The sequence below is a fragment of the Penicillium longicatenatum genome (genome assembly GCF_028827895.1).
Source record: "Penicillium longicatenatum strain IBT 33135 chromosome Unknown contig_6_segment0_segment0, whole genome shotgun sequence".
NCBI classification, from domain to species: domain Eukaryota; kingdom Fungi; phylum Ascomycota; class Eurotiomycetes; order Eurotiales; family Aspergillaceae; genus Penicillium; species Penicillium longicatenatum.
In genome coordinates this window covers 5,219,845-5,243,202 of record NW_026643123.1, presented here as the reverse complement: position 1 = coordinate 5,243,202, position 23,358 = coordinate 5,219,845, and the positions used below count along the sequence as shown (strand labels likewise).

At 49.0% G+C, this 23,358-nt stretch overlaps 5 protein-coding genes across 5 annotated transcripts; 1 reads left to right on the top strand and 4 right to left on the bottom strand.

Moving 5' to 3' along the window:
- Window positions 1-110: 110 nt before the first annotated feature.
- N7484_010144 (uncharacterized protein) lies at window positions 111-951 on the bottom strand (the record flags this gene model as incomplete). Its single annotated transcript, XM_057120531.1, has 4 exons — window positions 111-271; window positions 331-483; window positions 537-605; window positions 666-951. 4 exons carry the CDS (start codon window positions 949-951, stop codon window positions 111-113), a joined length of 669 nt encoding a protein of 222 aa, XP_056970086.1.
- Window positions 952-9,131: 8,180 nt separating this feature from the next.
- On the top strand, window positions 9,132-10,073 carry flbD (putative MYB family conidiophore development protein FlbD; the record flags this gene model as incomplete). The annotated part of the gene is made up of 1 exon (XM_057120530.1): window positions 9,132-10,073. The coding sequence occupies one exon, from the start codon at window positions 9,132-9,134 to the stop codon at window positions 10,071-10,073; it is 942 nt and encodes a 313-aa protein (XP_056970085.1).
- A 4,319-nt stretch (window positions 10,074-14,392) lies between these two features.
- Window positions 14,393-18,382, bottom strand: N7484_010142 (O-linked N-acetylglucosamine transferase, SPINDLY family protein; the record flags this gene model as incomplete). The annotated part of the gene is made up of 3 exons (XM_057120529.1): window positions 14,393-15,022; window positions 15,073-17,668; window positions 17,718-18,382. 3 exons carry the CDS (start codon window positions 18,380-18,382, stop codon window positions 14,393-14,395), a joined length of 3,891 nt encoding a protein of 1,296 aa, XP_056970084.1.
- Window positions 18,383-18,455: 73 nt separating this feature from the next.
- N7484_010141 (uncharacterized protein) lies at window positions 18,456-19,385 on the bottom strand (the record flags this gene model as incomplete). Its single annotated transcript, XM_057120528.1, has 1 exon — window positions 18,456-19,385. One exon carries the CDS (start codon window positions 19,383-19,385, stop codon window positions 18,456-18,458), a length of 930 nt encoding a protein of 309 aa, XP_056970083.1.
- A 2,924-nt stretch (window positions 19,386-22,309) lies between these two features.
- Window positions 22,310-22,921, bottom strand: N7484_010140 (60S ribosomal protein uL11; the record flags this gene model as incomplete). Its single annotated transcript, XM_057120527.1, has 3 exons — window positions 22,310-22,323; window positions 22,378-22,857; window positions 22,918-22,921. The coding sequence occupies 3 exons, from the start codon at window positions 22,919-22,921 to the stop codon at window positions 22,310-22,312; spliced, it is 498 nt and encodes a 165-aa protein (XP_056970082.1).
- Between the last annotated feature and the right edge of the window lie 437 nt (window positions 22,922-23,358).

Below are 23,358 nucleotides of genomic sequence, written 5' to 3'. Positions count from 1 at the left end.
TCATATTTGTACAGTCTAATATAACAAGCAATGTATGACGAACCTAACAAGCCACAGGAATTCCAGATTCCTTCTTTACCCAATCCTGTCAAGCAGTTCCTTCCATGCATCTATGACGAGAAACTGTACTCAGGAATATTAATTCGGGGAACGATCCAGGTTTTGCCACCGTCAGAGGTGGTCATGTTACCACTGACACCCTCACCCAAAGCCAAGGTGTCAATGTAGCCGGGATCAGCGGCGGAGAGGGTAATCTTGGTGTTAATCCAATCTAGAAAGTAATGCATTAGCTACGATTTTTGAAGCGTCAGAACATAGTCGCCAACTTACAATGGGCATCAACTGTGCCACAGTCTGTTGTCGCGCATTCCACCGCACTGCCCCAGCCCTCGGCCCAGCCGTCGCTAGTTGATAGTGTTGAGACGCTCTTGTTGTTTACAAGGACTGTCTGGGTATAGTTTCCGGTGGACTCGTCGAATTTGTCTATAAACAATTAGATGTGTTCTCTAGTTTTGAAGAGATGCTTCTTTTCATACAGTGCATAGTCACACGGTTGCCAGGGGTCGCGACATCGGCAGGTCCCTGAATGACCTCTTGCGAATCCGCTAATCAAAGTCAAGTTAGCATCCTCTCCAGAGACGCATATCTCGAATCCAAAGACTCACATCTTGTCTCCTTCAATGTGTAGGCAAAAACATTCCAGGAATCAGATTGGTAGTTATCGGCAATAGATTGGATCAGATCGCCCGCCGATGTACCCATTCCAACCCACAGAGCGAGATCGCCATTATTGTTGCTAGGAGCGCGAGGCAGGACGAGTGTGGAGATTGCCTCGGAGATGTAAGAGTTGGCCGAAGTAGGGCCAGTGCTGAATGCAGGACCAAATGCGGCGTTCACGGACCCAACCGCTGTTGCCGCTAGGAGAAGAATGTTCTGGCGCATGGAAGGCATGGTAATGTGAGCGAGAGATGGACTCGTTGAAGAGGTTGTTTTCGCCCCCGTGGAGATGCTATCCTCTTAAACGTGCTGTTGGAGTACCTGAATCATTGATGTTGATCTCCTGACTCCTGACCCCTGGTGGGGGAAGTTCTTCCAAAGAAAAGATTGCATGTTTCAACCAACATGTTCCAGAAGTCCAGAATTCCTTCTCAAAAAATGAAGGGTCGCCGTGCTTGGCGCAAATCGGCAGCTGCTCCGTGCCCCGTAGTAGCACTTCGAAACAACGGTCGATGCACTAACACGGTTCCAACCAGCTAAATAAGGTGGGCAATTTACTAGCTGCACATCAAGGGCCCAGATGTCTTATTTATAGTTCCTTGCACTTTGGAAGGAACCCGCTCAATTTGTCTGTATGTTACTACTGTCGCAGAATCGCTCCCACCCTTGGAAAGCTTCATGTCTACCCCATACACGTTCTCGGAGACCATCCGCAAAACAATACACTACACATTAGACTCTTGAAATACGGGAGGTCAATAAGCTGGTTTTTTTTCTTTTCTTTTCTTTTTTAATTTCAATTTATTTGGTGTGTGCTCGTGGGGTCCAAGGTCCATATTTTGCCCACAATCGAGTTGAAACATAGGTGAAACGTACTTTGATTTGGATGAACTTGATGTAGGTCAGCAACCCTGGAGCGACGATATTGCTCTTATAAGTCTTGAGATAGTTGGGTTCGCACTCCCTGATTGAATGAACTTAATTTGATAGTGACTGCTTGATATTCTGGATTTTCAATTCAATGTCCAGACCGAGCCAATATCAATTTGAGTCCCTAGGATTTTCCGTGTCCAAGCTTCTCTAATGCCCAACATCCAAGAAAGCGCGCTCTTCGCGATATATAGCCCCTTCTAAAACTAATAAGATATCGTGATTATGGCGGTATTTATTAGCTACAGACCTCCTATCTACCATGAGTGGTCTTTCCTGGTCTGGCTACGACTCTTCTAGGGCCTTTCGGAATCACCTGAGAACAGAGATCCGTAACACTCCAGTAAACTGACAAAGGCGAGGGATAAACTCTCAAGATTACAGAAAATTCTTGAAAAGTGGCACGGCATTCTTTGCAGCGAACAGAGCTCCACGCCTAGAGTTCCATGCATCAACCCCAGCATCAGCTTGAGACACACGAAGGAGAAAATCGTCCTACGACGTGCTACACACGTCATTATTCCACGAGCCCAGTGAAATGCCCGCCCGTTGGTGAGACAGTTGGCAAACGGTTAGAGCAAAATTCAAAGCTGAGACACCTCCTGTTCTGCCCTGATTCCATCGCCGTTCATCTAAGTCAGTGAACAAGATTCAATTAGGGCCAATTGTATCTGAGTCCACAGTCACCGATCATATCAGGATGAGTGTATGAAATCATACGCGGGTCGGGATTAGCTGAAAATGATTTGAACAGAGGGCGATGTGTGCAGCATGGTTGGATGGGGGAGACGGCGAGACCCCGAAGATGGCTTCAGCTGAGCTTTCTCAGGATGGAATCTCTAGGCGAGGCAACATTTTGTTTGGTTCAATAGTTGTAATGTATTATGTCATATATTTCAATATCTGCTTCCAAGCCATGCCTACAGTACGCTGTGTCATGGTGTGTAGTGCAAACGAGAGTTCGGACAAATCATCCTTTCAAGGTTGGAAAGTGTCCATTACAGACGAGAACGGAACCGCGTAGACCATATTTCCAGTATTGATGATACGTTTTACAAATTTTTCCAAATATCACCATACTGTCAGACACTTACCGGTAGGGATTACGAGTATCTGCACTCGGCATGTTGTTGGGGATTACCCATTCAACCAGTCATTCTCCACGAAGACGGGGTATCTCCAAGGTGCCTGCACGAGACAGTATGATTACATACATGAGCATGTGTGGTAAGGAGCAGATCTGTTTGAGACATGCCAGCAGCCGAATCCCGTCGTCCTTGGGCCAGCTGCAAGTTCCCTGTTTCGGGCCACATGGTGCAACCACGGTAATCCGTGGACCTGGAAATCGGGAAAGACGTGATCTCAAAAACGTCCTGTATTTTGAATTCGGCGTAAGAATACATAGAATAATCTGGATCTGCGCAGGAGAGGGGTAAGAGTGTCAGCTCAGGATCTTGTTCAAGGATATACCCAGGTAGCCGAACCGAGCATGGAACCAGAACTAGGTAGAGTATCACAAAATGAGTCGAGATGGTACGTAAACCCAGGAGAAAAAAAAAAGCAATAACGTCAAAACGCAAACCTAATGTTCAAGCCTTGCATGGACTTGATCTCCTGATCTCCTGATCGACGCCCCTGTCAATTCATGCATCCCTTGCATAAAACACTAACGCCCTCGTTTCTGTCTCGGTGTTCAGCTGTCGGGATTTCCACGAGCTAGGGGTGGGGATTACATACTTTACCATGTGCGGTGTCATTTTGCAGATGCACGGCATGGCTGAAGTCATGGTGGAGGATAGCAGCATGATTTTCGGCTGTGCTGTGATCTCACTGGTGTGGCGTGCAGGGCTGAGCGCCACCAGTGGCATCTAAATGGATGGCGCTCGGTTTATCGGCCTTTGTATCAATAGTTGCTTATAAAGAGTTTAGTTATCCGAGGGGCTTTTAAGACCTGAAGAGTTCAAACTTCCAAGGTTGGAAGTTTGTCTAATCATTAGTGCCCAGGTGGGCCTGATTTCTAGAATTGATTGTTTGGGTTTGCCCATCGGGTTGAGATATATATTCTGGGTGAGACAGCGGGAAAACACGAGATTTAGTATGAAATGGATCGAAATGGGAAACAATCCCTGCAATACAGAAATAGAATACGAATCAACATAATTTGGACATCGAGGCGAATCTCGAACGAAACTCACTGCCAGTCCCGATGCCTATAATACAATACTGCCTCAAAGCCCTCAGTAACAAGACTGGAATTAACCCTAGATCCGAACCCTAACTATACTAGACTGCATCTGGACCATCACATCACGTGTGTACTAGAGCCAATGGAGTAAACAGAAAACAGCTGATCCGTTACATCATCACAGCGGTCGCTTCCACCTGTGGATCCAAGCAAACGGTACAGAGTCCCAGCGACTATCGAAACCTGTAACAAGGCTGCGGCAACTTCGGTCGGAGCGCAAGTCAACTCAGTGTCGTAGCCTCGCAATTCTCTCCCCAACTCGGTTAACTAACGGCACGGATCACACGGCGTCTCAAGACTATACCCACATGAGGCATTGCTGGATTAGAAGCGCCGGGGTGCACCCCTGACTGCGGCTCCAATATCGTGGATGAGAAGAGGGGCCAGCTTACGGACCTACCTAGCTTGGATAGACCGGGGTGTGAATATTGGGCTGGCCTCCGTATATGCTGCCTTCGGTATATTAAAACCCATACGAAGTGAAAATATAAAGTGACCACATTGATATGTAGATTTTCTTTTTCTCCCTTTTTTAGAAAAAAAAAAAGGAGAAATATTCGTATATACGAATACATCATGTACCCAAACTAATAGGGAAAACGGTATGGCTCGAATGGAGCGGACCGGCTGGAATTGCTATGACATTTGCCGTGCATCTCCGCACCTACACTCCACCTTCACCTGTTCGCCCGCCATGCCTTGCCGCCACTCAATCGCCCCTTTTACGAGCTTCTTTTTGCCCCAGGTGGAGTCCCAAAAATAAAATAAAAAAGGTTCCAGATGACCGATGGGCCGCCCTTTCATCCTGGCGGCAAAGGGTGAAAGTTTGTTTTGTCAAACGGCATTCAACGGTCGAAGGTCTATTGAACCTTTCATTGTCCATCTGATCCAATAAAGTCTAGAATTAGGGTTTAAACCCATTAGAGAGAAACATCTGGGTACCTTTGTGCTTAAAAGTTCGTAACAGAAAGTCCGATTGAGTTTGGACCGGGTAGATAGGGTTGAGCCGGGCAACGGAAAGCGAACGTGGTTGGACAAAACCACGACTAAACTCCGTTGATAGACACGACGAAATACCTAGAAGGGCCAAGTGTACCTAGCCGACACATTGACAAGTTCGCCTTCCTGTCAGATTGTTTTATGCTATACTAAGACCAGACCAATTCCTCGCTCTCGCTTATATCCTGTCGCTATGGATAAGGAACAAGCCACCAAACCACACAATAGGGTCTGGAGATGGGGATTAAACTTCACTAATCCCACCCGTTAGGCATGAAACCTTGTTTGTGGCAGCAAGAAAAAGAAAAAAGAAAAATCCAAAAATCCAAAAACCAAAACCCGAAAACCGCCACAGGGATCGAGCTTCGAAGCGAACTGGTTCGTGGGACCGCTGTCAAACCCATCCATTGAGCAAAAAGTAGCCAGTCATCGTCCGTCCTGGGATACGGTGACGGCCATGAAGCGGGGCCACACTGGCCCGTTCTCCATCGTTGAGGTCCAGAACGGTTGAACTCATCCCGCTTGCCCCCTCTTTTTTTCATTGGTGTTTTCAAAAACATCACATCACACACGGAATAGGAATCCATTATTCGCCCGCTTTGGGGCGGTTTGGCCGTTGTACGGTACACTAATGGAGCTGGGTCGAATTGAGTCCCTTTGTTACTCCTGTACGCCAGGAGAATCGAGAGGGGATGAGGTGGGGGGAGGGGGGAACGGAGAGATAGTCCTAGAACGGTAAGTGACAACAGGTCTGATGACGATGTCAAAGGTCAACACCTGGAAAGCCGTATTTAGTAATTTCCATGTTTCCATGTTACCATTTTTTTTTTTTTTTCCCAAAATTCTTTTCTACTTCGTGGTGCAGGTGTACCGTAAAACCGTCAAAACGGTTGCAAGAGGTGGATCCTTGCAACCACACAGTTTGTATGACAGGGGTTAGTCCAGGATCCCTTAAATCCTTCAGTCCCAAAATCCTCAATCCCGAAACCCCAGAACCCTAAGAAATAAAAGCCCGAAGCGCGTGCCAAAACGGTTTCCCACAGATCGGGCACCATATGGTCCCCGAATGCTAAATCTGAAGCCCGAGAACGCACGGACCAGCAAAAAGGTTAATCCGTTCGTAGTTTATCCTATTTTTCGGGTCTCGCACGTGATATACCCGACAGTCAGGGTAGCCGTTGACCATTGGAGTATTCTTTATTTCTTGATTTCCCATGATCAATGATGTTGATTATACTCTGTTTAATGAATGCTTTCCCTTTGTATCTTTGTATCTTCTAGATCCCCAAAACAAAAGCTTATGCTTTGTGAGCCTGGACCCGGGGTAAAAGGGGGGGGGGGGGGGGTGGATAATTTCATCAAAGTTCCCAGCTTCCTGGTTACATCGTCTGAACTAGTGAGTTGAATGGGGTTTATTTTCGGTTTCCTCTATGACGGACTTGACAGGGGAACGGCAGGGGAGAATTTTGGTCTGGACGTGCACGGGCGCGATCAGCGGTGATCCCTGCAGACCAGCAGGGATTTATCTCAAATACTTGCCGCGTCTTTGATTGGTGCATTGATGAAATGTAGAATGACAGGTCATATCTCGGGTCTACCCTAGTCGATGTTGCATCCCAGAACGGGTTCATCCGGTCGACAACGGCTTTCTTTCCCAGGAGTATGGTCCCCGATCGGTCCACACGAGGACTGATCTCAGCGTGGCTTTTTAAGAATACGTATACGCAGTAATGTGAAAGACGTTTCCATTACAGTCACTTTGATTCTTGTCCAAGTGCTTTGTTCCTTGTTCCTTGTTCCTTGTTTCTCGGATCGATAAAGTCAAAATGTTGCCCCAAAAAAAGGGGGCGACATTAATATCGCGAGATTCAGCTCCACATGGTTATTTTCAGACCTTGACCACTTCTGCTTAGACGACGGGCTGGCTACGAGAAATAGTTTACCCATGGACCCCATTGGAGTCGTATAGGCCGTCTGGAATAGATTAAGTATCGTTTAAGATTACTCCCCTCGACGTCGATAACCGCCCAGCGCATCCTTGCCTGATCCAGCAGACCCGCACAACAATGACAAATACCTGGAGGAACCAATCAGAGCGGTAGGAAGAGGTTCGTCACAGTGGGCCAGTAGCGTGTGGGTGATGCGATGGTAAAATACCCAAACAGAACCCAGCAAAAAAGGTGTGGCTTGCGACGGCATGTTCAACGGTTTCCACTGTGGGGAGGGATCCATCTGCAAGACGCCAAACCGGGCAATACCCACGAAAAGAATGAAGGCGATCCCCGCTAGCCTCGATCGAAGACCAAATGGAAAGATGTGATACCTCATCGCGGTTCAACTTTGGTACACCAAAACGTTAGGGTGGAAATAGTGGGAAACGACACGGGAGATAGATTGGTTACCAGGGGTTGTTTTCTTTCCATTGCACGCAGCCTGCAGCCAAGTGATCGTCCCCGATCTGCCGCATCGACCAAAACTTCTATCACGTCACGGTCTCCCCGGGATCGCCCCAGCAGTCCGTGACAGGTGGCAGGTGGTCCATGCGTGGGGTTTTTTCTTCTTTTTTTTTGCTGTACGAGCCATGGACTTGCAGGTTCGGAGTCGCAGTCTGCACATGTCAACGTACACGGTATGCGAGCTATGTAAAGTACCTTTTGTCGCTGTGAAAGAATGGAACCATACTCTCTAACTAGGTCACTATACTTAGAGACTTCGTAGAATATGTACACCGAAGTCTTTAAAGGGGGCTCTGACTGCAAGGCACTCCAGGCGCACTGTTACTTTACTCTCTGCACTAGAACTTGAGATCCACATTCCTCCCGTCAGGCACCACACCGTCGGATTTGTTCGGGGTCGAAGCTCCTCAAAAAGCAAAAACCAAAAAAGGGGGGGGAGAGAGCTAGCACGGAGTGGCGGTTGTCAGATCTGACTCCCGTTTTTTTTTTTCTAATTTGTTTAATGGGAATAGCATAATTTCCCCATATTCCAATGGTCTTCTTCAAGTGACCCGGTTCTTGGGAATTTGTCACGATCGAACTCCACTCTATGCTTGGACCCACCTAAATAGTGGGTATCGCAAGCCGGCCATGAGCGCAGAGCCGCCGATTGAGCCAATGAACGGACATCTCCGGCCGATTCCTCATGGATCGTTTATGATCGAGTAAGTGTTGTGCATGGCTGGCTGAGGATTGGAACATCACTGACCCTACCGCGCCTCTGTTCGCTTGACATCGATCTGCCCCTGGCCCCTTTCTGTCGTGGGTGGGGAATGAGAAGGTTTGGATGCTGTCAGGGGCGTTAAACGGTTTTACTTCTTTCCATGGTTCCTTAGATTGTCATTCCATGATTTCCTCCAGAATGATTTCAAGTTTGACTATTCCTGGTAGTTGACATTCAATTTGGGGCTGGCTCAGCTTCATCCAATGTAAACGCCTATCATATTAGGGTCTGGAAAAAGAAATATACATGCTTTTGTGAACCGGTGTTTTGGGTCTATGCGCAGTGCTCAGACGATTTTAAAAAATAGCTTCCATTAGCGCGGGCAGTGATTTGGAATTCCAGCAACGGGGCTCAGGGTCGATCCCTCCGATCATTACGGTATTTCCTCAGCCCGGATTCCCGGGTCGTACTGACGATCGCCGGAGCATTTATTTTTGTTTTCTCTTTTTATTTTATTTATTTTTATTGTATCTTTTTTCCATTCGTTTCTTTTGGACCTTTGATTCAAAATCATTGAAGGATACTTGCAGACTATTTAATTTTCTTCTCGACATGAACCTTGTTGTAGTAGTATTGAAGATGTTTATCTTTTGCCTATAACCATAGTCTCGTGGTCCCAAATGGGTAATGTGGAGTCACAACGTGTACGTATTTTTTTAAAATAAAAAATTAATAAATAAATAAATAAATAATAAATAATGATAAATCTAAATAATCCTGTATCCATACCAATACCAATACCTGTATTGTTCCGAACTGTCAGCTCCGAGATCTTGGATCGTGATCTTCTTTCCATAGCGTGTGCGGGTGGAGCTGGTCATTTTTCGTTGGACCCGTCCCCCTGGGTGCAGATATAATTCTCGCCGTGCTGCTCTTGTGGCTTGACTTTGTTCTTCTCAACCATTTATATCAACATACCTCCCTTCCAACTTATACTCCAACTTCCAACCCATCAACACTCCAACCTATACCAATACCCATATCATTACCAATACCCATATACACCTCAACATCTCCCCTCATGGCTCCTTCTCACCGCCGTGGACCTTGGGTTCCCGAGGAAGACCAACTGCTGTTGCAGCTCGTCCGCGAACAAGGTCCAAACAACTGGGTGCGCATCTCCCAACACATGCACTACCGCTCGCCAAAACAATGTCGGGAACGCTTCCACCAAAATCTCAAGCCTTCGTTAAACCGCGAGCCCATCTCCTCAGATGAGGGGCTTATGATCGAGCGCATGGTCAACGAAATGGGCAAACGCTGGGCCGAGATCGCCCGCCGACTGGGAAACCGTAGCGACAACGCCGTGAAGAACTGGTGGAATGGCAGCATGAACCGCAAACGCCGTGGTCTCTCATCAACCCCGACTGTCTCCCGGACTTTCAGTGGCCGGGTTGAGGCACCGTATGCTCGGGCGTCAGTGGTGAGCCCAACTCGACCTCGCTTCAGCACTCGCCCATGGGACACCGAGTCTACAGCTTCTTCCGATGCATACTCTTCTCGCCGAGAATCCATGTCTACTACCGCCGCTCGTCAACTTTCTCCCATCTACACTCTCCCCTCCATCAACCGACCCATCGAAACCCCCTTGACTTCGCCTGCTTTCTCCGATGTTTCCAATGCTCTTTCCGTCGAGCCCCCTTCCATGGTCTCGGATCACAATTCTGTCTGCTCTTCTTCTCCGCGCACTCTTCCCTCACCGCAGCTATTACCGTTGCCGGTCGACATGCGTGCGCAGTACGATACCCGCCGTCCCAGCGTGGCATCCGTACATGTGGTCGAGGATTCACCAAGCTATGCCGGACGATCATTGGAATCACTCTCCGACATTGCCTCCAAACGGCGATGGATGGAACACCAGCCTACGTTGGCATCGTGGCACCAGCCCACCGATCTACCAAAGGCTTATACGCCCGAAGCTCCCCGCGATACTCGCATGGGGGTTAACAATCTCCTTAACTAAAATCGCAACGACCGCGATCTTTAGTTTCCTCTATTTTTTCTTGTGTCCATTTTCTTTTTTTTCTCTTATGACTGTACGACTTTCTTGAACCTGGCTTTCTCTGTTCTATACTTTATTCCCGTCCTTGTCCGGGAGATTTCCTGGCAAGGTTGTACATGTGTCAAAAAGCCCCTCGCTCGTTTCCTCGCTGGCGACAATCCTCTCCTTTGTTCCTAATGTGTATTACCATGGTTCGGTTCGGATCTTCAAAAACCTGGGTGTTTTCGGGTCAATGTGGGGGGTTTTCTCAATTTTTAGGGATCTCCTCTTTTTCGTTTCAGGGACGCTGGAAAAGTCCCGGGGAGTTTTGTTTTACGTGAGAAAGAACCACAAAAAATCAATGGGCTTATTCTCTGGGTTAGCACTTTTTTATTTTATTTTACAATACCCCTGCTGCTATAGGAATTTGAACGTTCAGTTTTATCATGATTTGATCGAGAACCAGTAGAAGGATTACACTAGAACTGTACATGTACAGATCGGACTTGCGTCTGGGCCACAGGCACAAGGATATCGAATCGATTAAGCCCTAGGTCGTACATCAGCTCCGCCCAATAATACTAACCATGGTACATGTCCCTCGATCTACTCCAGTTATTCACCTTCTCCACGGTTAAGTTTGGTTCAGGTAACATCGCTCTGATCTCATCTGTCAGATTCGCCTTCTTTGGTAACCGTCTACTGTTTCATGTATTCCTCGAGGGCGTAGGCTATTTTTCCGAGGAATGCGCCACTGGAAAAAAAACGACTCACGAGGACAGTACGCAAGGGATTGTAAAACGCCTGGCCAAAGTCGAGAGTGAGGCACAGGACCCACAGTATCTGCACGGCGCCTTTTTCATACAATGTGTTCTTGGTCTCGGCTGCACAGTGACGACGATCGCGGGCGGTTCAGAGCGTAGGTGCCTCGTCAACCACGGTTCTAGGGTTACAGAATATCACCTTCCAGAATATTTCGCCAAAATTTCCAGATCCCTCCTCTGATCTACGGAGGAAAAAAAAAGAAATAAACCGATGCACTGATATGAATAACTTCGTACAAATGATGGCATCACAAAAAGACACAGGAAAACTTGGTCGCCAGTTGGAAACTCTAATAACAGGTTCGTCCGTACTTGCAGGAGAATCATCCCCCAACGGTCCCGTCACCAACCACAAGCCCCCGATCGCTGACCGATGTGACACCATCTGCGCGTGAGTGGCGCCCCTCCTCCCCCCTCCCGCCACCCCAGCCAATAGCCTGATGCATCGATCGGACTGGTCATGTCTGACGGAATGAACGGCGGGGCTTTTGGGATCGTGGAGGGTGTTCGTGCATGCAAGCCCGGGGCGAGGGTTCCGGGGGCCGGAGCAGTTATTTTCTTCCTTGTACAGTAGTACCCTATAGCTAACGTTATAATATGCCTCAAAGCATGTACTCTGTAGCCGACGTCACTGTTGTTTTCAAATGTTTTGGAATGTGTGGTTTTGGTGGGATCCACCCGTTGTACAATACGGAGATGCACTCCCGAGCCCTACTGTATAGAGACGTACGGAATACGCCGTACCATGGTTTGCTGTGCCGTTTACTGTGTTAACGGTGGATCTTAATCAATCTGAAATCCGTTGAACCCCTGCTCTACACCGACATCTACGATCTCAGGAGTGCACAGTAGTATCTCGCCCGAGTGAGGATGGGTGAGCTGAACCCTACTGCAAAAACCGGATTGTCAAAGTAGCTCGGTTCGGATTTCTACGATGCAAACAATCACAAGGCGAATATGATATGCAACTAGGGACAGACTAAAATCAATATAAATAAATATAAATCAGAGTACACGGACGAAAATCAATCAACAGGCCCTTTTTTCAGCTGACGGTGATAACCGCCACCAAGTATGTCAGCCATCTAGACTCCAGACCCGCCCCGAGAAGCAACGATATGAAGCACGATCGAATCAGATGCTCAAAGAAGCAAGTCCTATTTCATACCGGATCATCGGGGGCACAGCAATCAATAGTGTACTGTGAGAGCAGATCGGACCTCACAAATCCTCCTAACCGTGCACTAGAGTGCTTACAGGAGTTACCCAAAAGCGTTAGCGAGGTTGCAAGTTATTTGGAATAACGGGGAATCTGCGTAATATATGTAAATGCCCGGTATATAATACAAACCACCATGATGGGATCGAGTCCCCACCATACACGTCCACGGGGGAAAGAAAAGCGGCACATCAGATAAAACACAAAGAATAAATTCCAGAACGGTGGACCCGGGAGACGGGACGAGGGAATCGAATCGAACCTGACCCCTGGGTTGCGAACAAAGAAAAAAATAAAATAAAAATGAAAAAAAGAACCAGGATCAAATCCCAACGCCATGGTTGACTTATTCAATAGTGCACACCGTCTACAGAATTATGACAGGGAGGAGCCGAGGGGCTGGTGAAAGGAAAATAGAATAGAGAAAATGTACGGAGTAGAGTTTGACCTGCCACTAGTCCGCCAGGACCAACAGCCGGCACTGGCGCTGACAGAGAAACGGGTGCCAAGACGCGAGAGAGATCTGGTACATACCGAAAGGACAGTAGGAAATCCATTCAGGAGGCAACGCCACCAAAAAAGGGGGTGTAAGAAAATAACGGTCAGGCAACGGCTGATATGTGGAGTTCTCCTCTATGTAGTTATGGGCATAACCATGGGCCACTTACGAAAGGATCAGGGGGAAATGAACCGATCTGCGTGTCGCGCATTCGATCCATACGTATCATTCTACAGCGGTTCTCCCGTTGTCCCAAGCCATCGGATTCGATCGACGCTCCCTCTCGCCCGACATGGCAGTCCTGACGCGAGCCCCATTTTTGAGCTGGAGACATCCACCGAGCTTTGAAGTTCTCCAGATGACGTAAGTAAACATACCAATACGGAACAAATAGTGAATCACACGGAACGAGAAACTAGATTGGAAATTTTGCATATAGTAGATTCTATAAGAAATAGAAAAAAAAATTATAAACCTTAGGCACGATCAATCTGATACCTCTCATCAAACAAGCTCCCAAGATTAACGCAATGCACAAAACTCAAATCGCCTAAAAGAGCATCCATGTGCAGGTCCGTAACTTGTGCCACAAAAATACATCCATTACAGCTTCTGATTGGTCGACGGCGGATCTCGGTGCAATCTGAGTACTATCACCATCCCGGCTAGCGTGTGTAAGTTACCCGTCCGTCGGGATAATGGACATCGAGCTCAGATCGAGTTCATATCTGATCGTCGTAACAAAGATTTACTTTGGGCCTACGTTCCCACTCAACTCAAAGAACCATGGTGTCGGGATTGTTTCTTTGTTTCTTTATCTCTGTTTGGAAGCTGTGAACCCGAGGACTGGGTCAGTCATGACGTCCTGGGCCTAGCGGCTGAGATCTAGAATATTGATAGTTCGCACTAGATTCACACAGGTGGCCTAGTCGACGGAGCTAGCACTATACGATCAACCAGTTTCCCAATGCGCATCTCTATGCGATGTATTGTAATGTGGCGTACACTACAGCGACCATCAAACCATGGATCAAACTATGCGTGCGAGAGATTTTCCAAGGTTTTCGCGGTGCCACAGTGCCACAGTAAGCAGGGTATACTAGATTTGGGCGTCTCCGAGTCCACATGGTCATTCCCCACCGGCGTCGAAAAATTGAGTCTAAGAAGCTTTTTGAAACGTGGTGCGACTAGCCAGAAAGCTGTTAAGAACCTGCCTGAATAGACTATAGATCCCAGATCCTGATGGATCTCCTGGTTTGGCCTTTGTCTCGATCGAGGAAGTGATTGCGAGCGCCTTATTTTTGGTCCAGATCATGGAGTTCAACTGTGGGATTTGTGGGATTTTAAGTTGATGCTGCTGTGGAACCGTGGAGAAAGCTGTACAAATTTGGGAAGGGATACGGCGAATACGATCGGGTTTCCCGAAGAAATCCGGAGTACGGACGGAGTACGGTGAATGTCATGCTTGGAATAGCCAGTTGACGAGATCTCCTGCAAAGACAGGACGAATGTCTTCACGATTTCAAATCTATTTGAATCGCAACCTCCGCATACGTGTACATTTCTAGCTCCATGCTCGAGAAATAAAAAAAATATAAGAAAAAAGAACCGCAGTGAAAAGAAACGAAGTCATCAAGAAGTGAAAGAAGAAATGAAATGAGAACCTGAAGCTTTCCAAATGAACCAGCAAGACCATGTAGATGTGATACAAAACCAAGAATCAAGAAAAAATCGCTCAAGGGGTATATCGCTGTGCACATCATAACCAGATATCGCCTTCTTCGCCATTCACCCATTTCGCCCACACAGCCTCATACGCAAGTTCTAGGTCACGCACCCAGCGCGCCGTATCAAACAGCCTATTCGTGTATCGCTGCAAAAACAACATCTGTCGCATATTCGCCAGTCGACCTGTAGCTCGGCCACTGCCACCAATCACGTATTTTAAATCCATGCAAAGCTGAATAGCTTTGTTCTCGTAGTCATCATCAGAAGAGGCAATCAGTTCCTCCCGGGCTCGTCTCCCGTCTTCTGTGCTTGGGAGTGCGCTTGTGAGGATACTGCTTGCCATGCGCGAGCACATCTTGTACTTGTATCGCGGGTATGTGAGCATCGGCGTACCGCTCCACAGGACATCTGTGGCCGTGGTGTGTGCGTTGCACTCGGGCGTATCGAGGAATAGATCTAGGACCTTGGCCCGTGCAATGTGTGCATTCTTCGGTGCCACGTCCGTAAATATAATTCGCGATGCCGTTGCCTCACCCGCCCATGCTTTGGCAATGTCTCGTAGGTTCTGTTCGCCTGTTTCCGGGAATCGGAGTAGCCAAAGAACGGCATTAGGAATGCGCGCCAGAATCCGCAACCACGTTCGAAATGTGGTAGGTTCAATCTTATCTTGATTAGCAGAGGTCAATGTTGTGGCTAGGAAGAAGTGCCTACCTTGTACAACTGATTAAAATTCCCAAGGATGATAGTATCATCACTCAGCTTGGGAAACAATTCCTTTCGCATTTGCCAACGTCGCATCTGCTCATCATGCCACGAGAGATGACGTTCCCCAGCATCAGGAGCACTCTGTCGATGGTCACAGCAAAAGAAAGTGTCCCGTGTAAAGACAATCTTCTCGCCGTAAACCCAGTTCTCAAGATCCTCCCCATTGTCTTCGTCAAGAAGGCGATCCTCAATGCGCGTGGTGCGCCGTGCAGGACTCAAAGTCTCTGTAGGAATCGAGATCTGATCAGCAAGGATGTAGTCACACCACTCCGCACCTAGGGTCCCTGCAAAGCCCATAAAAGACATGTGGATTGGTGCAGGCCGAGCGGCAAACACCTCATTACGAGCACCACGAGTATAGCCATTCAGATTGATCAGGATGTGGATCCCATCGTCGACGATCTGCTGGACCAAGCGGTCCACTGACCATGCGCTGGCGTCGTGGAAGACGGGTGCCTCTTTTTCGATCTGCTGGCGGTGAATGGACTTGTCACTGGCAGTGGTGGCATAGCAATACGCCGTTACCTTGTTTGGATTGTGCAGCCCAAATACCGACTGCATGAGGTGGGCCAGGGGGTGGTTATTGAAGTCAGATGACACATAGCCAACTCGAAGAGCTGGGTTCGGTGGGGCGGGTGGACGGTATACTGTAGCTGGAAGCCAGGGCAGCCGCAGAGTGGACGTTGAGATCCGGAGACCATTACGCTGTGAGATTTGACGAATCTGCTTCGCGGACAGCGGGCAGGTGAAAGTGTGAAAGGGCAAGACGGTGGGCGCATTTGGCGCACTCAAAGCAGCAGGAAGTTGGGGCCGACGGTACTTAGATGCAGGATAGTCTTTGCCATAGACATACCGATCTTGGTACCATTGCCATGTGATGGATCGGGTGGCACGTTCAATAAGCCGAACGATGCGAGACCCTTCCCATTTCTGTCCTGCCCATGACTTCAGGACTTTGGCAAGAGCTGATCTCCGATTTCCTGTGAAACTTGATTCCAATGCATTCGCCAATTGCGCACACAGTTGTTCGGTTGTGCTTTGAGTCAATAGCCCTCGGCCCCAGTATTCGCCTTCGCGAAGCTGCCGGTCAACAATGTCCACAACACGCTTAATCCAACCAGCGCCTGTGTCATTGGCCTGGGCATCCCGAAGCATGCCTTTGTCATCCACATGCCATCGATCATGAAAGCCACGTCCATTCACAATGCCACCACGACCAACCCAATTGCACACCGAGTTCAACGCGTTAGCTAGACCACAAGCTGCTTCGGCGAACTCTGGATTCACCTTGACGGCGCGCTTGTAATAGGTAATAGCGTCGTTGACTCGGCCAGAATCCTTGACAGCGTTTGCCAAGTTGGCCAATGCGATATCGAAATTGCCATCACACTGAACCGCTTGCTCATACATCTTAATAGCAGCATGGAGTTGACCAATGTCTTTCAGAAGGCTGCCAAGGTTGGTGTACAGGTGTGCATGACGAGAGTCAAGATGCAGTCCGTAATTATAGTATGCCAATGCCAATGATATACCGCTTCCGGGGATCACACCAGGGATCTCTGGATGTTGGCTTTCTCCGTTGGGGCGCACAAGTCCACGGGCCGGGGTATTGTTCTGAATACCAGCGAGCAAAATACCAACATTGTTCGCTGTCGATGGACTTGGCTGGAGGGAAAGGGAGAGGTAGTAAAGAGCTAAGATGTCTCGAACGCCAGGCGTGGACCTCAAGGCTCCAGATGACACGGTCGCCATCCCGTCCTGGTAAATCTTTGCCAATGAAAGCAGAGAGTTACTAGTAGTCGAAACCGCCGCGTTTCGCGAAATGCCTTCTGCCACATACTTGAGACCGGGCGGGGTCCCATTGGCAGAGAATACAAGTTTCGACGTTTGCAAAGCTCTATCCGGATACAAGAGTACGCTCTCATTGCCCTCCTCTGGCTGGTATGCGGGGCCTGCGCCATGGGAGAAGGCAGCAAAAATCTGCTTGATGAGGCTTTGGATACCATGCCGCCTCCTGCCAGCGGCGATCAAGACTGCATCCTCAAAGGCTCCAGCAGCTTCAGCATTGTCACCAAGAGCATAAAGCATATTGCCCTTGGCATGGACCAGTGCCAGCATCCGCCCATTATCCGAGCCAGGAATTGCGTAGCCACTGGTCGCGAAGCCAACTGGAGTCGCATCGACAGAGCCCAGATTCAGATTCTGGACACGGCCCATGTCATCATCGTAGTCGAAAGATGCTTTGTCGTACATGCAGACATCTGATACGTTACTCTCTGCGTCACTCTCTGGCTCACTAGCATGCTCGTCTGTCTTGAAGCAATCGCCATCCTTTGGATGACGCAGCGAGTTTTGTACAAAATCAATGATATTGACCGCCTCTCGACCACGATGGCTACTGCAGAAGAGCCCTATCAAATGCTCAACAGCTTCAAAGAAGCTCGGACGCAATTTGACAGCACGCAGCCAATGTTGCTCAGCTTCTTCGCGTCGGTCGAGGGCGAACAAAGTTGCTGCTAGATTAGATATAGCCTCCACATGTCTGACTCTAAATTAGCATCATGTCTAGAAGAGATACAATATATACTTACGATGTGTCGCGTGCAATAATCCGAGAATACCACCGCAGGGCTTTGTGGTAATCTCCCAATCCATAAGCCAGACAGCCTCCAAGTAGCATGCCGTCGATCCACTCCCAATGGCTTTCGTGGCAGAGGTGAGATAGCATTTCCAAAGCTGATTTGGCGTTGGCGACCGGGGAACCCTCATTAAAGAGAGAGGTTGAAAACCGTGATGGCGCTCCAGAAAATCGTCCGGCATCATGTATCCGTGTGTCCAATGTGCGAGGGTGCTGAGGAAATTGATTTAGTGATGGCCGCCGATTATGGCCATGACTTGGTAGTACAGTATTAGAGTGAGGATCATTAATTCTCGGGAAGCCAAATTTCTGCCGTTGTAAATCATGTTGACTAGACGGGTAGCTGTTGTGACGAGTAAGTTCAGGAGGATTATTCTGTGAAAAATCAAGCCCCGGCTGACGAGGGGGCTTGGGGTAGATGCTTGGTTTCAAAAAGCGTGGGTTCTGGCCATCAGCCCCATTTGACATGCTGTTGCGCCGAGCCTGGTGAATGGTTGCAAGGAGGTCGACATAGACCCCATGGGCCCACGACAAGATCTTCTCCTTGAACTCCACATTGGCTGGGACGGTTGGCCCTGGGGCTTGGATGGGTGCCGGACGAGTGTTGTTCCATGACATTTGTTCATTATGTAGAGGATTTGATGAGTATGATGACACAGGTCGACTGATTCGAGTGTGATAAGGTAACTGTTCAGAGTGACGAGGGGGGGAAATGGGCTTTTATCATCGGATCCTGGGTTGGCATCCCAGGCTGTTGGCCCCATGCAAAGCCTGTATCCGCCCGACTAGCGAGTGGGATTTGAGGCTGATTGAACGCTGGCTGGCTAAGATCATAAAATGCCTGGGCGTTCGGCTCGGGCGTTCCAAATCGCGGCTCCCGAAAAGCCACAGGACGATATGGGATGTAGGCCCCATCAGGCCAATATGGGCCAAATGGGCCCGTGCCTGCTGACGCGGTCGGCCCCACGCAAGGCTGGAGGGTCGCTGGAAGAACGGTAGGGATATAGGAACCATTCTGCAACAGAAACCGCTGCGAGGCCTGCAGAGGCAAACTTTGGTTAAGCATCGAGTCGATCCCGGGCGGGTAATTCACCGGGCGGACCCAGCTTGTGCCGTTTACATCTTGAACTACCTCTCCAGGAGCGATAGGATTGCACGCCTCGTTCTTGAAGACCGGGGGAAAGTTCATATGTTTCGAGGTGGATGGGTCCATGATCTGCTGCTGCCAGGTGTCGGTCGGCATGCCCTGGGGCGAGAGGAATTGTCCCGAGTCCATGGGCGAAACCAAGATGTGCTTTGTCGCGGGTTGGAGGGTCGATTCGCCTAGAGTTCCATCGTAGCCGGCAGCTAGGGTACCGTTCGGGGTCTTCCTTCGTAGTGCATGTTCGCCGGTGGCATTCGAGCCAGACCCGGAGGCATCGCGAGCGTCCAGTCGTTGTACGGGGTGTGGCAGTTGGAGACGTGATCGGGATGGGTTGAAGAAAGGTTTCGAGGGATCGTTGCGGGCGGGGAAGGCCGGGTCATTCAGGTCGTACGGGGGTTGGTGAAGGGCATCGTGGGTAGGATAGTGATGGAGGTGGTGCGGCTGAACCGGAGGGAATGGCGCGACGGTCGGAAACATCTTGTGGATTTTGGGCGGTCTCTTTTTTATCGAGATGTCTCCGATTTTTGTCGTGGGGAAGTTTCCCTTGACGATTCAGAATCACCTCCTCGACCACCACAATCCCCCTCTCGATCTCTCGATCTCTCGTCGAGCGGGCGGTCGAAGGAGCGGGAAAAGAAGGAAAAAACAACAGGGGTGTTGGTTACCAAGATGAATTCAACATCAAACGCAGAAGTTTAAATTCGTGGGTAATCAACAAGCATCCTCCTTGTATCGTTTCCGACACCGCATTATGGGGCACAGGGCGAGAGAGAGCAGGGCTGAATGTCGATTCAGCAGGCTCGTAATATCGTCATCGAGGGATTTTGGATCCACGCGGTGATAAAGGGCCAAGTGGTTTTAAAGATGATCGATCCCGGGCGGACGCAAGGGAGAAGGGGGTTCAGCTTTCACTGCAAGATCCGGGGCCAATGAAGGGCAACCTTGGCAGGTATTGGAGGTGTTGAAAGGATAGAAAAAGTAAAGAGGGGAGAGAAAGAAAACGAGTCCACATGTATAGTAGAGTGGACCTGGGGCCTGTTTAGCCAAGACGAGTGGGGGATATGAAGGATGCGGATCCTGGCCACTCGGTCCCTGTTTATTCGATTTCTCTTGACTACCACGCACACTACTGGCTTTGTCTACACGGTGAGCCTGATCTCTCTTTGAGGAGTGCTAGTGCTCTATGAGTTCTTCAACTATCCGTATGCGCAGCTTCGAAGTTCCCCCCCCCTTTCCACTTCTTTCTATCGCACTCTAGCTCCACTGACCCACTTGATCCAACGGCTGAACCTAGAGTCTCCATCTAGCGGCCAACGTCAGTAGACCATTGGCTCCGCTCGGACTAGTCATGGATCGGTCCCCGCTGTGATGATCGAGTCGAGCCTTGTACGCGCTGATATTATCTATGTATACCGGAACTGAGATCCCTAAAATCAAATCATAGGGGCAACCCCCTGTTCGCCTCACGATTCTTTCCTCAAGCGAATGCCGGGGTGAGGAGATCTTCGATCTGCTGATTTCTCGACGAATCCCGTACATGTCTCGGGGAAGTTCGTATAGAAATTCCTCAAGGCTAACGCTCATACGGTCGCACTGCGGAATGATCGAAATCAAGATACTCTACACATTTCCCCAAGATCGGCAAACTCTCTCTCTCTCTCTACTTTAACAGGTATGCGGGTCGGGTGATACAGAAGCGGAACCGCACACCGGTTGGAAGCCAAAATATACATCAACCAAGCTCATCTCGTCGACCGGGGACCGACATTTCATCTGTCCAACGATCAATATTCCCCGACCTTCACATTTCAAGCTCCAGGGCCTCTGTAGTCGTCCGTACCGAATCCAGAAGGGACGCAGACGAGAATCCTTGACCAGGATTGAAAACAAAATTAATTGGAATTTCTTGCTTTTTCTTGGTCTCCACCGAACTCCCCCTAGGTGGACCAACGAACATCACCCGCTATGTGCTAACAAGGCCAACCAGCAATGATCGTCGGGGTGGTGGAGTCGGTGGACTCCTGCCGGGGCCAGTGCCTAGGACGCCCGGGTGCGCTCCAGTCCTTCGGTGTGCAGTGCTGACAGGTCCACTGGGACACGTACTATGGAAGTGATGAGTTTTCCTCCATCTATATCCTATTCGGTGTTATGGTTTATTCCAATTGCTTATCAGCCCCAGAGGCCAATATTGAAACCTTGAGGCATTTCAAATGCCGTGGCCCAATCATTGCAGGACTTAAGGGCCAAGTCTAGATCCAAGGTACGAAGCTGTGGTTTGTTCGTGCATCGTACACACCGGGAATACGGTGTTAGCGACCGTTGGGGGTTTCGGATTCCGGTGCTGAGTACATCCATGTCTACCGAGGGGTACATGTGCATATACATTTGGGGGCTGTGCAAACAGAAACAGAAAAGAAAAAATGATGGTGATGATTCTGATTAGGCGTGCTATACCCAGGTGTGCCTATATTATACATGTGAAGATATATATATCCACGCTTACAGGAGAGACTGTCGAATGCAAACACTTGGATTCTGCGGGGAAGACCCTGGGACCAGACTAACGGATTCAGGACGATCGACATTGACATGAATGCGACATGGATGTCACTGTATGGACCTATGCAGCAGTATCTGATTTGAGATTCTGCTAGTCGTGCAGTGGACTGGCATATCATACGCAAGTAGGCGTGACCCAGGCAATGCGGCCAGCCACAATGTACGCGGTTGAATTGGAAAGGGCTAGAATCTCGGGAACAGGAGTGGGGGGTTTTTTTTTTCACATTTGGATTTCATTTGAACTTCATTTGCTTTTTCAGTCTTCAAGACATCTACAATCTATCTAGGAGTGGTCTACAACCTACATCAAGAACAGAAAAGTCTGAATCTCGAGATGTAGGCCCAAGAAATGGACCATGGTATCCACAAGGACTTGACACGAGGTCAACTCCCGAGAATACCGCGGTGAGTAATGGGCCAATTGCTCTCCTCTGCTTAAAATAAGCCTATACCACGCAGTAATATTCAGACCTCGTAAGGAAAGAACGGTAAGGGCCAGAGTGTATCAGAGGGTTCCGGAAAATGGGGCTTGCGCCAAGATGATCTAGAAGTCTTTCAAACAACCACGTCGCCATTGGAGTGCAGCGAGAGGAAATGAATGCAAGATTGGAAGGGAGATTGGAGCATATACAAACGGAAGGGAATCGGAATGCGAGTAATCCAATGTTCATTTCGATCACTCGCAGGAGCGCAAAAGAAAGTGGTATCAAGTCATGACTCATGAATAATTTTTTTTTTTTGGTTGAGGCAACAATCGTATTCTGCAACTAGGACCGCTGTTACGCAAAAATCCAAACCGTCACAAAAGAAGGTAGCTACCTCCCTGCATTCGAGAGGATAATTTATTCCTCGGGAACTAGAACCTCGTTAGTGGACAAGAACCAAAGCATGAGGGAAGGACGAAACATACTGTCAATCTCGCCAGCCTTGATATCGTCAGAGACATCCTTGGGGCTGCGGCCATCGACCTGGCAGCCGACGGAGAAAGCAGTACCGAGGATCTCGAGAACGGTACCCTGGAGAGCCTTGGCCATGGAGCGAGAGCGCATCTGGCGGGCAATCTCGATGATGTCGTCAAGGGGAATAGACTTGGAGTGCTTGATGTTCTTCTCCTTCTTGCGGTCACGAGGAGGCTCCTTGAGGGCCTTGATGACCAGGGAAGAGGCAGAGGGAACAACCGAGACGGCGGCCTGACGGTTCTGGATGGTGAGACGGACAGTCACACGCAGACCCTTCCAGTCACCAGTGTTCTTGGCAATATCTTCACCAATCTTCTTGGGAGACAGACCGAGAGGACCGATCTTGGGAGCCAGCGCAGATTGAGCACCGACTTCACCACCAGTCACACGCAGGTGGATGATCTTCACCTCATTGGGGTCGAACTTGGGAGCTGTGAGTAGAAATTTACATTAGCCGCTATAGAATAGCTGACCCAGGTGATGATACTTACGCATGGCTAGTGCGAAAGGTAGTCGATCTGCCTTGGGTTGTCGAAGGGGTGGATGGAGAAGAGGAAAAGAAAATTAAAGGAACGGACGAGAGAAGTCTATCACGGCAGCCGGACCCACAGGGGCTAGTAAGCGAGTGACCCAATGAGGCAGCTAGGGCAAACCCTACAGCGGCCCAGCACTCCGTCACGTGACCATGGTTCAAGGCCCAGAGGCTCTAGCCATCTGGGGTATCATGTTGATTGCTTGGCCATACGGAGTTGAAAGGTTTCCAAGGTTGTCCCACCTGGGTAGGAATATATGTAAATTGAACACTGGTATCAATCCATTCAATCTACTACTATATCGAGGCAAACACTTGAAAATTTAAATCACCGCTAAAGATACACAAGACCCGAGGGGTCAGAGACCGCCCTTTGCTCTCATGGCTATCATGTATAAAT